General features: G+C 35.5%; 1 protein-coding gene across 33 annotated transcripts in view; it reads left to right on the top strand.

Moving 5' to 3' along the window:
- The window catches only part of SLMAP (sarcolemma associated protein), a 91700-nt gene that overhangs the window by 59866 nt on the left and 9084 nt on the right, over positions 1–22750 (top strand). For 17 of the 33 annotated variants that reach the window (XM_074836160.1, XM_074836155.1, XM_074836156.1 and 14 more), the window contains 9 exons: positions 2122–2178; positions 5551–5631; positions 5887–5946; positions 11932–12054; positions 12823–12897; positions 16732–17052; positions 18360–18477; positions 20025–20196; positions 21365–21499. In XM_074836160.1, the coding sequence (XP_074692261.1) occupies positions 2122–2178; positions 5551–5631; positions 5887–5946; positions 11932–12054; positions 12823–12897; positions 16732–17052; positions 18360–18477; positions 20025–20196; positions 21365–21499 (1142 nt within the window). Of the gene's footprint in view, positions 1–2121; positions 2179–3540; positions 3651–4702; positions 4723–5399; positions 5421–5550; positions 5632–5886; positions 5947–11439; positions 11474–11931; positions 12055–12822; positions 12898–16731; positions 17053–18359; positions 18478–20024; positions 20197–21364; positions 21500–22750 lie in introns of those variants that run through there. The other 16 variants (XM_074836183.1, XM_074836181.1, XM_074836178.1 and 13 more) reach the window with 6 other exon arrangements.

The following is a 22750-nucleotide window of genomic DNA, read 5'->3' as shown; positions in this document are numbered from 1 at the left end:
TTTTTTAGCCATAGGAATTGAGAATTCTTAAAAGTGTAGAAGAGCTGCTGCAAAAGTTTCAGTTTGGAAAAACATCTGGGTCCAGAAGACTAGTTTCTTTTTGTACTATAATTATTCTGGTTTTAACAGCTACTGAACTGTGAAAACTCCCAAGATCCATCAATTCGCAGGGCTAAGTTTTCTTCTGTAAACTGATTATAGAAGCCTATTTTCAGCTAACAGTCCAGCATAGTTGAGGTGTTACCCCTTCAGATCAAGCAGTTGATAGCTACTTTGAGCGTATGGTTTTTGCATTCAGCTAATTTTTTCAGACACAGGCAGAATTTCTCAGCTGCTTTCTTGCTGCCTTCCTCCCCACTCCACTTTCAGCCTCAACTGAGTCCTGCAATAATCACATATGAAGACTTTTGTTTAGGTTTTTTTTTTTTTTAATGGAAGAGGCCTCATAATATCACTCAGTAACTCTTCACTTGTGGCTGCAGTAACTTGATTCCCTCCGCAGTGCCTTCCCCAGTCTAGGCGCAGTGACTCTCCAGCTCTGAGGAACTCGAGACTGATCTGAACTTGGATGATGAGTGATCTCCTACAGTTGCTTAAGTCCTGAAGCCAATCCTGAAAATCCAGTGTGCTGTTCAGTGTATTTCTGAAGCGATATTTATAAAATGTTATAGCAATGCATGACAATATTTGTAGATAAAAGTATAGATAGAGGGATTATCTCTTTAGACTGGTTTGTCTGTCTGTGGGGGAGGGAGGGGGACAGGGTAAGCTTTTGGCCATGCACACCCTTCTTCAGACCTCGGGGATTTTTTGTCTCAAAGCTTGTCTATTATCTAAGGTTGAGAAAGATACCTCCCCACAAATGTTGTCCTGCCTCTGTCCTTAGATTGTCATGGTTACAGCAACATGCCATCAGAGGAGTACAGAGACTTCTTAATCTTCAGAGCTACTTGAAGCTGGAAATGCTGACTGAAGCTTGCTATTTTTTTAATTAAAAATTTGAAAAGTATTTACTGTCATTCAGCTTCCTTAATCTGAACTCCCCTGTATGTGCTGTTCATCAGTCTTCTCTGTCTCAGTAACTTGTTAATAGCACATGGGGTAACGAGCAAACTCAGTTCCCTGCCTGACTGTCAGGGATCCAGCAGAGTAGAGGCAGAGGCAGCTTCAAGCCTGGTGTTTCAGTGGGTGTTAATAGCTTTCAACATTGTCTAAATTGCAAGATCCACTGCATAGAAATTGATGATGTGATCTGTAAGATATGTGACCCTCAATAATTTTGCATGTTGGCATCACTAGCCGGTTCTTAAGGAATTTGAAACAATAAAATCTCCTCAAAAAAGGAAATTAATTAATTAATGGTTCAATAGTTCTTTTAGTGTCTGATTAATCCAGACCTGTTCTTCCCTTGGTCTTACTGTTTGGCTTTGTGTGTCCTAGCTGGAGTTAGGACGAAGTTAGCAATCTAGTCTCAAATTCCGTGTTTTAGGTTTTTATGACCTGATGTATATGAATAGACTTCCCTGTCAATGCTATATGTAACCTTTTGTTTTTGTGAACCTGAATGTGATGCATGCACAATTTTTTGGAATTCTGTGCAGCTCTCTGAAAGTTTTAAGCTAAGAAAGGCTATTTATGTGTACCTTTTGTAGGCACTGTTAAAGCAGTTGTGATGTGGAGGTGGCTTCTCAATTGCTGGTTTACTGTGGTGTATTTCTAGATTTCTGCTGTAACAAGTTCATGTCTATTTCAGGCAACCAGCTCTTAGAATTCCTTTTTTGAGAACTATAACTTGAGAAATGTATTAATTATTTATTGCTCCCAGTTAGATTTTAAAAAGTTCATAAAAATTTTCCTAACTTCTCATTAGTGAACTGAAGCATTAATAATGCAAGCTACTAAATTGCAGAAGAAAGAATTATGCATTTTATCACAAAGTTCCAGTAGGCTTGTGTGCTCTGTTTCATTATTCCATGCCAGAATAAAGTTTTTGTTCAAGCCTGAGTAGGAAGTAATATTATCAGCTTTTAATTTGGTCATGGAATGTAGTCTACGTAGATGCGTGCAGGGAAAAGCTTGCTTAATTTGAGCTTGGAAAGTAACACTTATTTTGTTTGGCAGACAAGATCATAGATGAAGGACATCTAACCAAAGTGGAAGAAACAAAGCTTTTGAAAGGTTAGACTTCTGGATTATTTAACTGTTTTTGAAGCATGTTTTTTATGTCACTTCAGTGCATGTTCTGTCTTAAACTAGCAGTTTTTGTTGAATACTCACTCAAGAAAAAAAAATCAATAAAGGGAAGGTATATTGTTTACTGAACTCTGCTCCAAATACTATTGTAGGGTAAAAAGATTTAAAAGAAACAATTTTTGAAGATGCTAGTCTCAGTTTTGATGGAATTCTTACTTGAATGTACACTTTTGGAAAAAATTAAAATATTAAATCAATTTACAAAAATTATTAATCTTTAGTGCATAAATTTCAAACAGGTTTTTCTTTTTATTATAGGACTAAATAGAAATAATGTTTGGTCTCATTTTAAGTTTTAAATAAAAGTGTATCTTAATTTGACTTTTTTCTAACTTACACCCTTATAACTTTAAAATAGCTGTTAACCTCCTAAATGTGCCTTTTCCAAGTAAAATATATCTGTTTATCTCTAACTCTTTTCTCTTCTGTATAAAACACGTAAAATACAAGAAGCTAATTAGAAAATATTTATCTTGTCAAGGAACAGTCATCCTTATCTTGCAGTGCCAAAATCAGGAATGTTATAAAGTGTGTATATAAATATTTCCTATGTGTCTAATAATGTAAGATTGTTTGGACTTGTAGACTGACTCTACTTCTGTAGCTTTTTGTTAATGTCTAGGCATACTAACTCATTTCTTTACCCTCTGTCCTTCTGCAGAGTGTTATGTTGAATGAATGTTAGCCTGTTAAAAGTTCTGGTATTTTAGAGACTTTTCAGTTTATCTTGTCTTACTCTAATGTATGAAATTGCACCTTTAATTTGTTTCTGTATGTAAGCTATAGACAACATGCCATATTTGGCAAAAGAATGCATACAATAACTGTAATGTAACACTTGCATGTCAGTTATCTTGCAAAGCCGTAAGCTATTTTTAGTGTTTGTTAATATATTCTAACTCATCAAGTAAGTATGATGTCAACACATTTTAATATACTTCATCATTTTGGCTATATTTATTCAGCTCAGTTCCATTATGGGAAATAGGGACAACTGCTGTGAAATAATATAGTACAGGAAAGAGTTTTGTGCTTATGACTCTGATTCCAGAATAGGAAGCAGCTTTCTAAATCATTGCTCTTTTTGACTTCTGCTGTTCCAGATGTAGACACTAATGCATCTTTCCTCTGGTGCCTAATATTGTTCCTTGTTTCAGGGGGAGGAGGATAGGAGGGAGGAAGTAGCTGGTGTACCCGAGAGTGGGTGGGAGGGAGTATGAGAGGGAGGTGGAGGAAGAGAGAATGAATTTGGCGGTTGAAACTTGCATTGTTCGTCCCATTTTGCACAGAGCGAGAAAGCTGTGTTTCCATGTATGACCAGATACGGTAAAGTTAGTTGGATACAGCTATTGCTCAGCTTAGTGCTTCTGGATTGGCCACTAATACAAACAACATGGGTGAGGCTTTTAGGATATACTTTTCTCAATACTTTAAAAAGAATGTATTACTTGGTTAAGTAGTTATTACAGTTTTAATAGCAATCTTGTGAGCTTGATTCCATATGATCCATGTAAAATGCTTTGTGTCATAACATCTTTAGATATTAATTAAAAACCTTATTCCTAAAAATGGGGAAATACCCTTTTTCTTTTAGCAAAGAACCACCCCCAAACATCAAGTTTATAACTACTCCAGTTATTTATGAGCTTTGAAGTCTGCTGAAGTCATGAGAGAGATGTTTGGAATAGCTGCCAGGTGCAAACCCCTAATGTGCTTTAAGTTTGTGGGTGCTTCCCCCTTCTCCAGTGATTTCAGTTGCATTAGGCTAGGAAGAGCCTGGCATTTGATCAGCTGCTTTGTTTGTACTTGCTGCCCTCTGTTTCATGTATGGATGTTATTCTGGCACAGAGAAATAGAAAACTTTTCATGTTAGATGAAGAAAAAAATTTTTTCCTATTAACGTGTCTGTGTTTTGTCATCTTGCTAATTTCCCCATGTAGGTGCACAGGCTGTCTTCAGTTTCCACTTCTTTTGTTTTGGGGGTGTTTAGTTCTGTTTGTTCTTACTATTTGAAAAAACAATTACTCCTTTGTTTTTTTACATATTTTCATATACTAGCCCTATTGCTATAACACGATTTATTTATTGCTGTGCATATTTCTTGCCGTGTCTTGGTACGTTTTTGTTGCATCTAGAGTATCTATATGTGAAGAAATTATTTGTTTGCTGTGCTTTTCTGCCTGAATGGAAAAAGTAAAGTCTGTATACTGGGAATGTTGTAATGATGCCTTTTTATATGTATCTCTCTACCTGGGACTTGAGACTTGGAGGAAACCTCTATTAATCTGTGGGTGGGCAGCGATGCTGTCAAACCAAGGCTCTGCATAGTCAGCCAAGAAAGACTTCATTATGTGTAACCTCACCTGCGTGTTGGTGACATAGTTTCTTGCTGACAGACTTAACTGGGTTTGCCCACACCAGTGATGATGTACTTTTCTTTAACAGACCCATCAGAACTAAATTAAAATGGTTAGGTTTAAAAAAAAACCCAAGATAAGCCTCATAAAGTGTTTAGACTCTGAGTCAGGGATAATTCTGTGTGGGAACAGGATGCACTAGTATAATTATGTCCCCTCACCTTTTGAAAGTATCTGGTCTTCATTAAAAATCTAGAACTGGTAAAAAACCAACAATTGAAAAAAACCCAAACAAACAACTGTGTGGCTTTAAGCTACATGTATAATGTAATAATGTGGTGAATTGTGTATGAACAGATATTTCATACAGGTATTTTTTGGTGGAAAGGACATAGACTGCCTTCTCTTTATACAATTTGAATGGAAACATTCTAGAAAATAGTTTATTAATTTATATTGCTGTCATCCTTTACTAGTTCATACCATGCTTCTTTTTAACAGTACAATATATACAAGACTTGTTGCTGCTATTTTATTTGTCCAAAATACTGAAGCACAGTTTTATTCTTAACAGCAGTTTCTTTCTGACTTGTTACAGTGTCTGCATTGTTCTAGTTTTGTTTTCTTATTTGTTCCCTCATTGAATCGGCTTTTGCACAGAGTTCCAACTGGCAAGAATACAGCTTTAACAAAAGTTCAAGCTGTGCATGAGGCAGTTGCATCCCCTGTTAGATGCTAGGCTAGATTAATGACTTTAGTGATGCTGAATCCATTTTAGCCCAGACTTAAAAAGAAATAAGCAACCACCAGGTTTTTAAGTGTTTTTTCAAATAAGCTGTTTTCTATTGGCAGTAGTTAAATAGATGTATAGAAGAAATTATGATTAAGAGATTGAACAAAGCATTTACTGATTGTCGTTGATTTTCCTTGTCTCTAACAGAGAATCAAGCAAGAGTTAAAGAATCTGATTTGTCGGATACTCTTAGTCCAAGCAAGGAGAAAAGCAGCGACGACACTACAGGTAAGCGTTTAACTGAGGTTTCTGTAACATCTATTTAACTTGAATTACGTAATTAGCATTTTCTAAAAGAGCAGAGAAGGTGTGTGTTATGCAGAGCCAGATACGAGCTTAGAGCAGTATTGCCTATTTGTGATATCTTAATTAACTGTTGTAAAGCTGGAAGAACTTAAAAGCTTGTCTTCACTTAAAGAATGCATATATGAAAACCATCTGCAGTCTGCCTGCTTTCTGAAAGGTGTTGGGTGTTTTTTTTAGATGCCCAAATGGATGACCAAGATCTAAATGAACCTATTGCTAAAGTAGCTCTTCTAAAAGGTAAACAAATTAACTTTTGCAACTTTAGATGCATAAACTCTGTGTGTGTGTGTATATATGTATCTTTTTGTCTGCTTGGTTTTTATCAAATGTGCATTCAAGTGGAGTGCTGAAATTGAAATGTTTTAGTCATGGTAGTATGGAAGAGTTGCATTTAAATATCAATAATGATTCCTTTGGGCAATGTGATATAAAAATATACTTCTGAATGTTAGTATGGAAATAATTTGTGCATAAAGCTAGTTTCTGAACTCACCAACACTGTTCTAGGAATTTACATGTTATAACTTCAAATAGAGTTGAGAAATAGTTTCAGCATACACTTAAGTTAGGGCTAATAGCTGTGGGAAGGAGGGATTCTTTCATCACTGACATGTTTTTAGCATTACAAAAATTTACTTGTATAGTTTCCACCACTGTCAGAAATGCTTCTGTTAGTTTGCACCAGCTGGGTTAAAAAGAAAACCTAAAATATGTTTTTGATTAACACAACCAAGATCTGACTTTCCTGTTGTAACTGTATTTAGATGATTGCTGAGCTTTAGCTTTGAGCTTCATAGCTATAAATTAAGTTTTTTACTGCTATTTGCACTGAAGGCATGTACTTAAAACTTGATTAGCAAGCTGAAAAATTTGTGGGGTATTAATAATTACATTTAGTGTACTGAAAATTATTTTATGCTTTATGTACAACTAGACATTTGGTAAGATCTGTAAAATGATGCTTATGTTGGGATCACAAGTAAAAAGAATGTCAGTTCTGCATAGTTCAGGAAGACATGAAACTATAATAATATGTAGGAGACCTGTAAAAGAACTTTTTTCTGTAATTGTTTACACTTCTCTAATTCTATGACAGCAGGATTTCCAAGAATTATATATATTATATGTTTCTAAACAGTGAAACTAAACTTGAATTTGATATTTTCCAGTGAATATCAGTTTAAAAAGGAGTGTTTGAGATACTGAGCATGTTCCATTTGGGTTTTGATCTGCAATTTGTAACAAGTATATTCAGTGACTTCTTATGTTAGAAGGTAGAATCTGTTAATGTTGTTTGTAGTGATTATGGTTGTCTTATTTTTGGTAATAAATTTGGGGTTGGCAGCAAGTTTTATTTGAAAAAAAAAAAAAAAATTCAGTTGAAAAGCATGATGTTCATTAAGTATCAGAACTTTTAAGTCCAGAATGGGATACACATTAAGGAGTTTGTTTCCTGTGAGCATTGTCACATGCCAGAATTCATAGACAGAGCAACCCTTTGTATTTAAACAGTACAACAGAGAAACTTAATTCAGCTCATGTCAAAATTATTTTAATTATAATTCTTATAATTTTAAGATAGCCAACTGAAGACTACTCCTAATTGGCTGGATTTCTTAGTTATCTTCTGCAGACCCATTAAAAGTAGTCCATGGACCCCTCAGGCTGAAAACCTCTGATTCCTGAATTCTCCTTACATGCAAGTGAAGTCTTCCTAAGTTCTTTCAGAAAGGTTTGTTTAACAGCCCAAGGCCAAGATAAGGCTGCTGTGAGCATGCTGCTTCCTGGATTAGAACAGTCTCGTGTCATGGCAAGGGTCAGGTGTAGTTATACTTTCTCTGTCTAGGGTATATTAAACTAACAGGAAGGGTTTAGTGAACTCTAAAAGGACTAAAATCAAGTTTTCTGTAGTAACATGGAAGCAGTCTTTTCCTAATGTGGATGTTTTCATTGCTTCATCTGTCTTTACTCAGTTGAAGATTTAAACCATAACTGTTACTGAACTTTTAAGGGAATAAGTAAAAAAATACCTATTTACATAGACTGCTTTGCTATTGAATTGCATATTGCAATTAACCGAAATAATTGGAATAATTTTCTTTCTCTTGAGGCTATCTATGGGCATTCCTATTTTGTTCTCATGAAGCCATTAAAAAAATATCTGTACAATGAATCATTTGCCCTTGTAATTTTTATGAAGAGCCTATAAACCCGCAGTTTTGTTTGAGGTTTTGTCAGAGAGCTACTTCATATGCTTGACTTTGCCCTAAAAAGGATCTTATTTGCCACAGAAAGACTTTCAAGTGGATTTGTCATATAATTAAGGAAGAGTGAGAACATTTCTGATCTGGCCGCTGTTTGGAATGCGGAAATGACTGCTGGAAAAGGCAGTGTTCCTTTTTGTTTAACTGTTGGAATTTACAAAACAAATTAATGGAACAAGAAAATGATGAGACTTTTAACTGCTGTAGTTTCCTCCAAGTGTATTTTCCATCAGTAAATTCTGAGTGCATTCAGGATTTGTTTCAACTTTCTACAAGTCAGAATCTGGCAGAGAGGGGAAGGGGAAAAGCTGTAACAGATCAGAACTGCTTTTTTTTCCCCATGAGGTAAACGACTTCATTAGCCACTAATAACAATTCCCTGGACAATTGTATTTAGACAGGCTGTTTGTGACTACTTATTGCAAAGTTAAAAATGGATAAATGTTAAACAGATGGAAAGAAGCAATAAATGTCATTGGAAGGTTAGTAATCTTGTTCTTATCAACTTCATTATATTTTCATAGTAACTACAAGACTGATTCATGGAATCTTAATGAGGGTTTTCAGTTGAGGGTTTGCTGAATAGTGGTAGTTTACATAAGAAATTGTTAAAATCAGCAATGTCTACTGATTCAGAAAGTTTAGGAACCATTGCTTTATGTTGCAATAGCCAGACACTTTATTTCAAATAAATGATACAGTTTCCTTTACGTGGATGTTATGAAGCTGAAGAAAATCTGAAGTTTTAATTGTTTATCTGACTTCACCTGAGTACTCTGAAAATAGTCATCTGTGTAACCTGAGAAATCCTGCAAAATTCTGCAAGTGAACTACTATGAGACTTGGAGAAATACCAGCCTGCTCATGAAGTTGCTTCCACAGGCCAGGCACATACAGATAAGGGATCAGTTAAGACCGTAGCCTATGTGTTGTTCTATATCATCTCTTGTTATCAAAACAGAAGTGTAAAGGCAAACATGTAAGCAGAGCTCTGTTAATATCTTTTTGTTTGTAAATGTTAATTTAATCTGAGCTTTGTTTTTATTCTGGTTTTATTGAAATTTTATTTTATAGATCCCGAAATTCCAAAATATTCCTTCACACACCATCATATTCTTAATGATTTGGAAATGGTCATTTTTCCCCAAAACTGACCCATGGGTTAGACTCCTTTTCTTGAGCTAGATTGAAGGAGGAGAAATTTTCATGTGCTTTGAGAATGATTTGTACAGGTCATGCTACTTTTTTTAACAATTTAAAATCTACCAGTGGAGTTGATGTTAAGGGAAGCCTCATTGTGTGTGTGGGAGACAGAGTGGTGTTAATTAAGAACAGTTCTTGTACCATGGCAAACAATCTGATCACAGATTAAAATTTTCTGTGAGCTAGAATAAATGCATGAGGGTTTTCAAACTGTTGTATTTGACTTGTTTGAGGTGGGGGTTTTTTGGCATCTTTTTAATTAATGGTAGAATTGCTTAGACTTCTCTGTGAACAGTTAGTCTAATGCTGAATACTTCTGGAAATTGCTCAAATACTTTTTTGATTACAGCCTTTTACATTGGTTCTCAAACCAGGTTATTGTGATGTGAATTTGCTTCTTGAGGGAACTAATTCTAAGCCTGATGATATTTAGTAGTTTTATTATTTATAAATAGAGCAATCCTACTTACTACAGAATTTTTTTCAAAACTAGTTAGCACAAGAATTATATTTGCTTTGAACTAAAAGACATTAAAGAAATTTTCAGTTTGGATAAGACTTGAAAAGCTGTTACATTCTCATGCTTGTATTTCTTGGCTTTTGATTTAGAAGCGTGTCAGGCATATGGAAATTCCCCTATTGCATTTGAGTAGGAAAGAGTGTTTACCTTGATTGTGCTTTTGCTAAACTGATTACGTTGTCCCATGAGTTGCATTCCTCATCTCCTTTGAAGCAGTATTATCTCTTATGATGCCTGCTTTCATTGACTGGAAAATACTGTCCACCAGAAAGTTCATTTAAGGTGTCTATTGTTGGATTCGGGACACTGCTGCTTTATCAGGCATGGTTTGAGCATAATTTGTCAACTTCCTCATCCATTTCTTCTGAACTGTCTCATTAAGGAGGGTTGGAAGACTAATTGCCTCAAGTCTTTATCCATGAGAAGCTAAGAACAAAACATGTTCAGTAAAGAGAAACTTGGATTTGGAACTCTAATAAATGATAAAATAAAGTGTTTGGATGAAATAGGTAGTCCTCTTTGTTCTTTCTGCTCTCATAATTTTGTTCTGAAAAGCAGACGTGTGTCCTCAGCTCTACTCGATCCCACCAATTCATTACTGTGAGAATAGAAAAAACATAGCCTCTTTTCTTAGAGAGATGCAGTATGAATACTTTAGCATTTTTTTAATGAAGAAACAATTTTTTAATGAAGAAAACAGAAAAAAATCTGTAGTTACTTTATTGGTGACATACAGTCAAATATGAATCTCAAAAGTATAATGACAAACTAAACTATAGCTTGTATTTATTTTTTTTTTAGTAATGAAAGGTCCGGACAACCAAAATAATTTGTCTTTTGGGGTTGTCTAAGCAGGGTGCCTTTATCTTAAATCCCTATGGTCTATAGTGATAGCTGTTCATTAACCAGTTAGCTGTGTAACACCATCTACCTTTTTGTTCTCCCTCTCCCATGATGCACAGCTGGACTTCTTTCACTGATTTCCCTCCTTTACCTTTCTCACCTAACAGACTTTATATAAAGTTTTCGCCTTCTACCTATACAGGTTATTGGTGCTGTTTGTGTGCCTATTGAAACATCTGTTTTCTCACGGATGCTACTTAAGGAAAATTTAGCCGATGAGTTTCCTGGATCCAGTTCCTGGCATTGCAGATGCCTGCAGGCTAGACTGTTGTCTTCCTCTTCATTACTGCATCTAGTTTCTAGTGCGTGTCCCTGAGAGGACACTACTATTAGTAACAAATATTTATTTTTCTCTTTTAAATGTCCCCCAAAACCTCAGTTTTAGAAGTATTTGATTTGTCTGTGACTTCAAGTCATCTCTTATAAGCCCAAGAGGTATTTAACATGCATTTTAGCTAATACAAAACTTGTGGGGAAAAGCAACTGTTTTGGGGTATTTTTTTAGAGTTTAAATAACACATGTAGATATCTGATTGTGTTAAAGACATACCTAATATTTTAAGACATAGTGAAAAGAATTTTAAGGGCAGAATTTAGCTTAGTATTTACTAGGCCACTGAATGAAATAAGGAGGATGGACTTTTCATTTTCTTGATTTTGTTTTATAAAATTTCCCTAGATTTTTCCTTTCCTTGTAGTTGCAGTCCACAGAGGAAGAGGGGGAGGCTAAGCCTAGCATAGTAACAAGCCGATTGGCAGTAGCAAACCACTTAATAGCAATTCTTTGCATAATCTCTTGCAGCTGACTGGCATTAACCAGCCTCAGTACAAGGCTGGGTCTGTACGTGTGCTGGTATGCTGCCTGCCAGGGCTGGTACGTGCTGCTAGGAGCAGGGCAGTGGGAGGGTGGGCTTGGGATGTGGGGGATGCAGGGTCATTGCTGATAAGTGTGTGCTAGGAGAGAGGGTTAGAGTACCTTCCTTTTAAAAATAGACCAGTTGTAAACACAGTCAAGGATTGTCTTACGCGTGTTGTTCCTTCATGTTTGTCAGTGCAGGAATCCTTGCCAGTCTATACGGTGTTTTTAAAAGCTCTCTAATTCTTGTTTGTTATTTTGTTTTATACTGCATGTTATATGTAATGAATGTTTCAGTTTGCCTATGTTTTCCTCCTTTAAAAAGTATATTAATATTTTTGCTAATATTTACCTAATCCAATTTTGAGTTTAACTAACTTTGGATGATTTGAATAAAAATTCATCAGTCATCACATGGCAGTGCAAATTAAACTGTTGTACAGGTTTATGATTTAAAGAAAATGTTCTTTTATCAGATGAATTGCAGGGTGCACAATCAGAGACTGAGGCTAAGCAAGAAATTCAGCAGCTGCACAAGGAGCTGATTGAAGCCCAAGAGCTAGCTAGGACAAGTAAACAAAAATGCTTTGAACTTCAAGGTGAGACCCAGATCAACTTGGTTGTGTAGGGTATCCATTAAAATTGTATTTATCAGGTAGTCTTAAAAGGGGGTCCAGTTTTGCTGACTGTCTCTTAGATAAATGTATTTCATACCATTTATATCTGCACAGAATGTCTGAAAGTTTTGATTCTTTTCTAAACTATATATAGTGCAACTGAGCTCTGACTTCTTGGTTCAAGATAAATGAACATCTTTTCATAGTACTGAAGACATACTTGAACTCCATATATTTCATCCTTATAGAATATATTAATCTACAGATATTGATTAATCTATATTTCAGTGAGATAATGCACATAATGTGTTCAGTGGTGGTTCTTTGTTTAGATCATCCTATCGGATACGTAGCTGTATCATTATCTTCAGCAACCGTGGGTTGTTTTTGGCAGGTAATAGTATAGTCCAGTTTAACTGCATATTGTTCAGTGTTCTTTATGGGGTATATTTACAGCTTTTTTTCTTTTTTCCTTCCACACCAGTTTGCATTTAGCACACATGGAGTTTTTGGATCAGGCAACAGATTATATTGATTTTGAATTAATTGTGATACTACCAGAATAATGGAATGGTGTCTTAATATTAACTTTTTATTAAACTACTTACACAGTTACTAGCTCTGATAACTTACTGAAATATGATTGTTTTAAACTTTTCAGTTAAGGGGAAGTTGTGACTAAAATTAATTACACAGCTGAAATACATCTTACTAACAAACATTTGGGCACACTTTCACTTTCATTTATAGCGCTATTGGAAGAAGAGAGAAAAGCATATCGAGTGCAAGTTGAAGAATCTAACAAGCAAATAAATGTTCTGCAAGGTAGGAATTTTTTTTTCACCCTACTCTTTAGGGAAAAAAATACAGCTTTGGATGTTTCCATGGCATCATAAGCACACTCAATTAACATTTTCCTTTGTTAGTATGTTTTAAATCTGATTTCTTTCACCATATCTTTGAATTTTATTGTGAAATATTTCCTGTCAATTCCTACGGTTCTACTCATAACTTGGAAAATGCAAAAGATATGATCTGCAACAGATACCTCTTCTCCTTCCTCTCTCTTCTGTCTTTCTCAGCTTTGAATCATCCAGGGATTCTTACTGTGACTATTTTATCTTCAGAGCATTCAGAAGGTTTAGTCTCTTTTGTGCTCATTGGTCACTTCATTGGTAGGATCCTCTTAAAGAAATTTTTAATCCGGATCTACATCCAACCTCAGAGCATGCAGTAAAATTTCAGCAACAGACGTACAGTCTGTGATTTTTGGAAAAAACAGTATGACCAGTCATGCTCTTTTCAGCCCAAAATAATTATAGCAGAATGGAATCCCATGATTTACATAACTTCTGTGTCATGTAATCTGTATCATGTTAACTTGTTAGCCTGTGCATGCGAGTGAGCTCGCTGGTCAAGAGGCTGTCTAGCCTTAAAATCAGTAAGTTATACTATGACTTCCTTAGAGGAAGCATTAGTTTGAACATTTACTCAGCCATTGATTGTTATGAAACTTGCAGGAGCTCCTTATGTTGGGATCTTTGTCAACATATCATTTGGTTTAGACCAAAAAATGGTTGGAAGGCAGATGAGCAGACAGGCAGATGGACTGACAGTCCTCGCATTCTTAGGAAATCAAAATAGCTTTAGCAGATTATAGGCAGTAGTTTGTGGAATGTGGTACTTGACATACACCAATTACACTGAGAAGCTTATATAATAGCACTGTTTTATGTGAATGTCAGCAAAAAATATTTACGTTTTCTGCCATTGCTTCTGTAAGAAAGAGGATCTTACATAATACTCTTCCGAACAAGAGGAGCAATTTAATTTTGAATCTTATCCTGCTAATGAAAATTCTCCAAGTAAAAAATGCTGTAGCAAAAGTTAGAAATTAGTTGATAGTTACTTCTATGCAGAAGAAAGATATCTCTCTTTTTCCCTCTCAGAAAAAAAGAATCAGAAGCTTGACAGAGCCAAACTCAACTGCAAGGTGCCTCTTGTCAGTTCAGTACTTTTTTGTTTCCTGAACCGTTCTCAAGTGAGGTCTTGCTAACGTTTCCTCCTCTTCTCTCTCAATTGTAGTTCAGAAGATTCTGATGTTTGTTGTATGCTTGCTGCTTCCCAGACTTTTAGGGTGTGTCCCCAGCCTCAACTTGGGGAAGAGTTGTCAGGATGTCAGGATTCTCGCTTGGCAGCCTCTGTCAACTGTAGTGGAGAAAAAAATCCTGGCAGCTTCATGCAGTAACATTTCGTGAAGTATTTCCATGGAATCAATGTTTTAGGCCAGCCAGTGCTACATGGTTTTGTATGTTTGCCATAGAGAAGAGAAGGTGCCACAGAAACAACTGAGAATCCTGTCTCTACGTGTGAAGTTCTTTAGATGAACAGATAGGTGAAGCAAGGAAATAAATGTAACTTGTTATTACTTATTAAAAAAAAACAGTTAAGTGTTCAGTTTAGATGAGGTAATGGCTTAAATAAGAGATGTTAGAAAGAAAACTTCCATTACTGCACTTTCAAATTATATCCAGTGCTTCAGAAACCATTCTAATATCCTTGGTAGTAATTATCCTGTGTAAGTTATTTCTATAACTCCACCAAACTTTATGTGGCTTGTATGTGTTTGGATTTTCAGTTATACCATGCTTGTTTTCACACCTGAACATTTAATAGGAGAATTGTTCATCAACAATGCAGGCATAAGCAAAAAACAAATTTCTTTGACATACTGCCATTACCGAGAAGCAGGAATTTAGCTTGGCTTGATAAAGAAAATATCAGAGGGATATGGTTTGAAAAGAATCATTCATTTGCTCATTAATGGACACCTGCTGTGTTAGCAATTGTGTGATTCCTGGTGTAACATGCGGTTTCCTAGCATATGGGGTTTGGTAGGTTCAAGGCTCCTAATGTAAGGCAATTGTTAATGTGTAGTGTGTTGTGTTGTATTACTGTCAGGTTGTTCTCATCTACTACTTTGTTTGTTATTCTGTTAGTGTAAGCCTGTAGAAACTATTACCAAGCACGTGAGGTTTAGTAAACTTCATGTTGCTCACATATTTAAAACCCTGTCATGCTGCAAATGTCTTTGTTCTGGAACAGATACACTGTTTCATTTATACAGAATTGCTGTGAAATCTTACTGTTGTCTATAATTTTTTTCCCATACTGTCTTTTTCTTACAGAGTGTGGAATTGGCTAACTCATAGGTTGTTTAGTTTATCTCACGAGCTAAATGTCTTGCTGGAGCCTGTTTAGAGGAGGGGAAGAAAAAATTGCATTTTTCTTCACTGTACATCAGCTAACAGGAGAGTTTCTAGATTGTACCTATATATGAATTCTACCTATATTACTGTATATGTAGCTACTGAAAAACATCATGTGTAGTTGTCATGAAAGTGCAGGTGTCTCTTGAGTAGTTTTATGCTGTATCAGTTTACAGCAATACTCACTCACATTCTCCGTATCATCTTCGGTAATGGTTTGAGAGAACAAAAATAAATACAAGTAATCTATGAAGGTTACTCAGCCTCGGTCACTTTCCCCATGCTTTCTGATGTCTGCTTTTTTCCCTTTGCTTCTGAACCATGTAACTTTAAATGTGTAATTCTGATCCTCTACAATATCTTATGTTAGGTTTTCAAGTGATGTTAAGAACTTAGCACTTTTCTTCTCAGAGCAATTCAGTTGCTTTTTTCCAAGTTAAAAATAAATTAAATACATGTGAATTCTGATATGTGTTCTTTAAAAAGCAAAACAAAAACACTGAGCAAATTAAACACTTCCATCATTCAGGGTTTTAACTGTAATTTTGCACTTCTTTCTTTCATACTTCCCTTTTCTCTGTGCTTTTTTTCTTTCAATTGTTTGCACTGGATTCTGTTTGCATGTGTGCTTATGAAAAATAGTTGTGCTCAGAGAAGGGATGAGTTTAATAATGAAAGAGTTTTGAATGGGAGTAATTTATAAGGTTAGCTTCATGCAGAAATATAAAATAGCCTAGTGTGCATGTGACTGCTGCATATTTACAGTAAACTGTAAATGCTAAAGGACTTCTTACACTTCAGTATATTCGGTGCAACTGTCCCTTTCAACTCAAAATTAATTCTGCACTTGGAAAAATGCTTTTTGCAAAGAAATAATTTTTATTTCCTTTACTACATGTTGAGACTGGAGTAGAAATTAGACTCTGTGCCTCGAATATTTATAGACATTGCACGTTAACCGCTGAACAAGCAAACGTTTCCAATGTAGCTTTACAAATGTGTGGCTTATCACAGAAGCTTTCTTGCTTTTCCTCTTGTCCCTGAACCCTCCAATGTCCTTGTTCTATAATACCTGGTTTACTTACAGTGATGTTGGATCTAAATCTTGGTTTCAGATTTTGGAGTGTTGCTTTAGTATCACACATATAACACAATCCTGTCTAACAAAGTGTTGTCCAACCACAATTCTTGTTTCTTTTGACTCTGTAATACATGACCCCAGATACTTGTCTCTTTAAGGGTACAGCATTTGACAAGATTAATATCTTTTTCAATTGCATTAGGATTCTTTACTTCTATAAAACATCAAGTTGAGAAAGGGAGTTGTGTTTTTTTAGATTTTCTGTAAATACAGTTTTTAAAAGTATTAACATTAGTGTATGCTTTCCAGCTCAGTTGCGAAGGTTACAGGAAGATATTGAGAATCTTCGGGAGGAAAAGGAGAATGAAATTTCAAGCACTCGAAATGAACTAGTCAGTGCTCAAAATGAGATTCTGTCACTTCAACAAGTAGCAGAAAAGGCAGCATCAGAACGAGATACAGATATTTCTGCATTGCAAGATGAGCTGCAAACAGTGCGAGTGGAACTTGAACGGTGGCGGAAAGATGCCTCAGATTATGAAAAAGAAATTGTCAGTCTGCAAGCCAGTTTTCAGCTGAGATGCCAGCAGTGTGAGGATCAGCAGAGGGAAGAGGCTACTCGCTTAAAAGGTACTTGTTTAAAAGGATGTCACAGACCAATGCTAACAGCAGCATCTTTCTCACTCTGATGAATGTCAGTTACTCAAATCACTATTTGTCTGTGTGTCTGTAGTCATTTACTATGTCTGCATATACACACAATGTGTGTATTTATATATGTGTATTAAGGCTTGTAGTGTTACAAAAGCTGTTTTCTATACTGCATTAAGCCTATTTTGGCAAAATTGACAACTACTATTTAGATACCCTTTGATATCAAGAGTAGACCAAGTATAATTCCACTTAGAAAAGATGGAAAACTTGTACTGTTTGAGGGAATTTGACACTGCCACAGATTTCCAGAAGGGCTTATGTTACTTCTGTATAAGTTAAGTCCATAAATGGGTAGCTTCTGACCTTTTAATTTTTTTAACAAAGCTTCACTCGAGACAAATAACTGTATCTTATGGCTTAAAACTGTTGATACCATCTCATTTTTAACATAAAAATGTTGAAACAAATTTAAAATTAAAGCTTTATTCTAGATGCATGATGTAGAGATATAAAAATATGTTGTGCTGAGCCAGTATAGGGCTTGCTTTAGGCTTGTTTGTGTTTCACTTTACCTGTAATGCACCCATGTCTCGTGAAGACTGGTTGAGAGCCACTACTCCAGGCCTATAGCTTCAGGGCTTGATGAACCTGCTAATAGAGTTCAAAAGCTTATGCTGAAACTTTGTACATGCCACAGAGAAACTGGCGTATGTAAAATATGCTTTAAATTCTGAATCAGTTAATCTTTGTGAAGTTGTCAGAGAAGTCTTTTTCCTGTTCATACTCCAGTCTCTGTATTATTAAGACTTGTGTAACATTAATTTTTGTCTATTTTACCAGAGGCTGACTTATTTCAAAGGTCTCATTTTCACCATTAGTTACTGCTTTAAACATTCTGTTCCTTGTAGCAGAGGCATGGTATCTAGTGATTCTAGTTGTTTGCTATTTTGAAGTCTGGGAAATTCTTCAAATACTTTTCTGTCACTGTTTCTAAAATACTAGAGTAGACCTCTAAACAGGCTGTTTTCTCCTTTGTGCCTTAGAAAAAGCTTGCATAAAAAAAGAGCCAACACTAGCTTGTTGTTGACTCACAAACTTCATAACAGTAAAAGGTATTGTAATGTTTTATAGGTGCTTGTGAGAGAATTCATGTGACATGATTATAATCAAGTATATTTCAGATTTATGACTAATACCAGCTTTTCTTCCATTTATTAGCTGGTGATACTTGAAGCAGTCATGAAATAATTTTACTCAATTCAATTAAATTTTATTAATTGCAGGTGAACTTGAAAAGTTGAAGGCAGAGTGGAGTGCTCTGGAAGCTGAATGTGTTACACTAAGAAAGGAAAATACTTTGCTTACGTCTGAACTTCAGCGACAAGAGAAGGAGCTTTCTAGGTAAAGGCACAATAGATTTGTCTAGAGAGGTATCACAGTACCTGAAGAGGGGGGTTTTTGTTGTGTTTTCTTCCCAAAAGTGGTGCTAAATATGTGATGGCGTTTCAATAAATGTATTGAAATTTTATTTGTATCGTAGTATTGGGCTGAACACACTTCATGCCAAATTGTTACACCAAGCTATTTTTTTCTGTTTTACAAATGCTTCTGTATTACTTAGCAGTCATCTTATATTGTCATGAGGTAACCTGACTTATTTTGCTGCTTTTAATAAGGACTTGGAAGTGTGTTTTGTGGAAGTATTTAGACTTCTACTTAAAAGATAATAAACCACATAGATTTCCTAACCTAAAATTTTCTTAGCGTTTGGGCTTGGCAAATGGTTCTCAGATAGTATGGTGTCTCATGGAAGCCTGTGACATTATGGATAGTAGTGATGGGCAGAAACAATATTCTATATCATGTTTTGCTTAACAGAAAAATATGAATCTTTTTCTCATAAGTGCCATAATATCTTTTGGGAGGGATTTTAGAGTGCTGCAGGAGTGTTTGTATTTTACTGCATTTCATTTGCTATTCAAGCACATGACATTGCTAAAGGATATCTAAATCTTCTGCTTGGAAGTAACTTCCCCTCTTACCCTTTCATCTGCCATTATTATGCTGGTTTTCAGATTCAGATATTGGAATTTAATTCACAAAGTAAATATGGGACAGCAACTTTGTTTTAATATGGATCTGAATTTTACCATCATGCTTAGATATGTTTTTTCTTCTGACTTCCTTACTGTTGTAAGATATAATGGAAAAAAATGAAACTTCCAACAGTAAAACGTTTCTAGAAAAGTAATGTATTACTTTACAGGCCTCAAACCTTCCTTTTTCATTCCCTCATGCCCTGATTTTCACTCGTCCTTTTTTTTTTTCATATGGAAGGTCACATGAGCAAATACAGGATTTGCATAATAGTGATATGCAAGATTTCATCCTTTTTTTTCTTCTGTCTTGCACAGGCACAAATTAACACTACTTGGTTATTACACTGAAGTTTGTAATGGCTTAAGTTAGAGCTTTCTATGGCTGTTACACAATTGTACTAAACGGTGGAAGAATATACTAGCTGTTAGCTCATACAACTGGAGCAAGCAGAAGTGTGTATGCAAATATGTGAAATACTTCTAACAACCTTGGACAGACTTCTCGTTACAAATTTGTTTCCAAATACTTTGGAGTGTATAATAAGTACTTAGTGAATAATAAAAAGTAAAATAAACTAAAAATTATGAATGATAAATTGTTTAAATTATAGGTCATGATTAATTATACATGCTAAACTGTGCAGAAATATTTAAAAGCAAGACTATGGCCAGCCTTTTGTGTCAGTACTTTGTATAGAGAGACAGTGATGATCTGTGCTTCTATGTGCTGATACATCCATATTAAGTAGAAGTAATGTGTGAAGCTTTGGAGGATGAAAAGTGTTTTAAAACAGTCTTGTTTGTTTAAATTTAAAACACATGAAGAATCAATTGGATTTTGTTTTTCAGCTCTCAGAAACAGAGTTTAGCGCTAACCAGTGATATAAGTGTTCTTGAAATGTCTCGGAAGGAACTTGAAAATCAGATGGGATCTTTGAGAGAAAAGCATCAACAAGATGCAGCTACTTTAAAAAGCCAACTCAGTGAAGCTGAGAGTCAAGCAAAAGATGTTCAGAAAGAGGTAACATGAGACATTATTTCTGTTTTGAGAGAATATAATGCCCAATGACTTTGACTTTTAAGCTAAAGGAAAAGTAAAAATATAAGATTTCTAGTAATGAAAACTTTTCATACTTTTATTGCAAGTACTTTTATGTTAGCTAACAATATATAAACTGGGGGTTAAATCTAAAAAGGAAGATTTCAGATAAAATGACTTGCATGTGTTCTGGGAATTTCCTAAAGTTTACTTCCACGTGTGACCTTAGTAAATTTACTTCTAAGCTACTCAGATGGGTAAACTCTTATTCAAAGTATTCCGAATATCGTGGTTTAGAGTTTCATTAGCTGTTACGAGTCAAAACTAGTTCTTCTAAGTCAGTATGATCTTCCTAGCTAGATGTAAGCTCTTTTACTTAACAATGAGACTACACATTCTTTATAAAGGTCTCCTTTCATCTTACTGGGTCACTAGGCTGCTGAACATGATTAGCAAGTGCATAGGGAAAAGCTGTTATTCTGAGCATATATTTCATCTGCCTAGCCTCTAAAGATTGTGTCTGAAGGAAGGCCATAGTATCCAACAGTTACTTGCTTTCTCTCATGAGTGTTTTGAGTGAAGTTTTCCCCAGTCACTGCTTCTAGTTTCTTTTGCAGTCCTTTGCTTTGTCATTTACTCATCCATGTTGCATCCCTTGCCGCTTTCAGAATTAGGAAAACCCAGTCTTGTTAGTCTACGTTTTTGTAATCAGATGTATTTTAAAGATCCTTAATATTTAAAATTTATGGTAAACACCAGTACTGAAAGTCACTGTTTCTGTCCTTACTAATCCCTGTCACGAGGAGTACTAGAAAGCTTGTGATCTGTAGAAAAAACAGAATGTGAGTTTGAAAAAGAAGCTGCCCATACTGTAGGAACACAAGACATACTCAGCCAGTATTGTTTGTACTTGACCCACACTGAGGATATGGCAAAATAGTAATAAGGCATAACATTTTTAAATGCCTTTCTCACTCTTACGTTTGAGTTTGCTATGTGGGAAGAGGGTTTGATTTACTTCAAAACAGGGTGTACTGATCCAAGGCAAGTTACTCTAAGCAGATGACAGGAACAGAAGCTGTGCGCTAAGCAAATGTAAGCATGTGTTGGGTGTCCAGGGGTCTGCAGACTGTTTTTTCTTTGTCTTTAGTATGAAAGAACACAGACTGTGCTCTCAGAGCTGAAGGCAAAGTATGAGATTGCTGAACAAGAAAATCAGTCACTCGCAGAAGAGCTCAAACAGTGTAAAGAAAATCTGAAGCTGCTACAAGAAAAAGGAAACAACGTAAGTCTGTACAAAATATGTGGGGAAGTTGGGTTATGACACTGACAGTTCTGTTGATTGAGGGAATATGTAAGTGTCAAACAGAAAAGGACGGACTTTTTTTTTTTTAAAAAAAAGCTGTGTACCGTATTATATGCAAAATTCAATTCTGGTACTACCTGTGCAAATTTGCAGGTCATTACACTGTTTAAATTCAACTTGCATGTGTAATTGTCAGTTGTGTGACAATTTAAAATATGACCTTAGATACCTGCTCTCTTGAAACATCTGGCTTCAATACTAGTGAACCAGAACTAAGTAAAACTTTAATTTCAGAGAGTGATACATGGATGAAAATTGAGAAACCTGTATCTAAATGAACTAAGCAGTCTTTTTCAAGATGCTTTCATTTTATTAGTATTTATTACAACAGATGTTCCCTCCTTACTCTTGCTCATGCTTCTTAACAGTGGTTATCCCTGATCGGCTCATGCTTTAAATGGTGCAGTTGAACTGTCCTTTCTATTCACTAATGAAAATATTCCTTTCTGTTGCAATTAATTTGAGAGGTTGTATCATTAGAATTAGTTCACAGCTAGGGACAACTTTTTTTTATACTGAGACTTCTGAAATCCTCCAAACATTAAGGGTGTGGCGGACACATTATAAGGTGGTCATAGCCTTATTTTAGATGCCTTACTACCCTGGGATGGCTGGTTTGTTGTCGTCTTGTACTGCCTCTGTGATCAGTGCAGGGTGAGCAACTCCTGTAGTGGACAATACAAAACAGGAGAATAATGGATTGATGCTCTGTTAATATCCTTTTAGAAAACTGTTTTTCAGACTACAAAGAAAGTTTCACAGGTCCCATCCTCTAAAAGAAGCTGACTGCTAGGTGCCCAAAGTTCATATGAATACTCTTGCCATAGCCAATTACTGAATGTAAACCTCTAACATAGTAGGGCTGTCAAAGATGTAAAGAATTCAAGGCCCTTCTCACTTTTTTCAGCCATTTTTTCAGGAATATGATGTTACAATTCTCTTGGAACCTGCTTCTTGCTTAGAATTCTTCTGCAGTGCTCAGATAATATTCAGTTACTAAAGTAGGCAGAAGTCAAAACCAACCAACTGAAAAAACCCCATTCTAATAGAAGAGATCACACTGAATAAATAATTGTGAATGTGAGACTTTCTGCTCTGTTAAAAATATTAACCTTAGGATTAAAATGATCAGTGGAAAAAGGGGGATAGTAGAGGGAAGAAGTGCTGTGA

This window comes from Strix aluco, chromosome 11 (genome assembly GCF_031877795.1).
Source record: "Strix aluco isolate bStrAlu1 chromosome 11, bStrAlu1.hap1, whole genome shotgun sequence".
NCBI classification, from domain to species: Eukaryota; Metazoa; Chordata; class Aves; order Strigiformes; family Strigidae; genus Strix; species Strix aluco.
The sequence above is the reverse complement of the archived record's forward strand: the minus strand, read 5'-3'. Positions and strand labels throughout refer to the sequence as shown.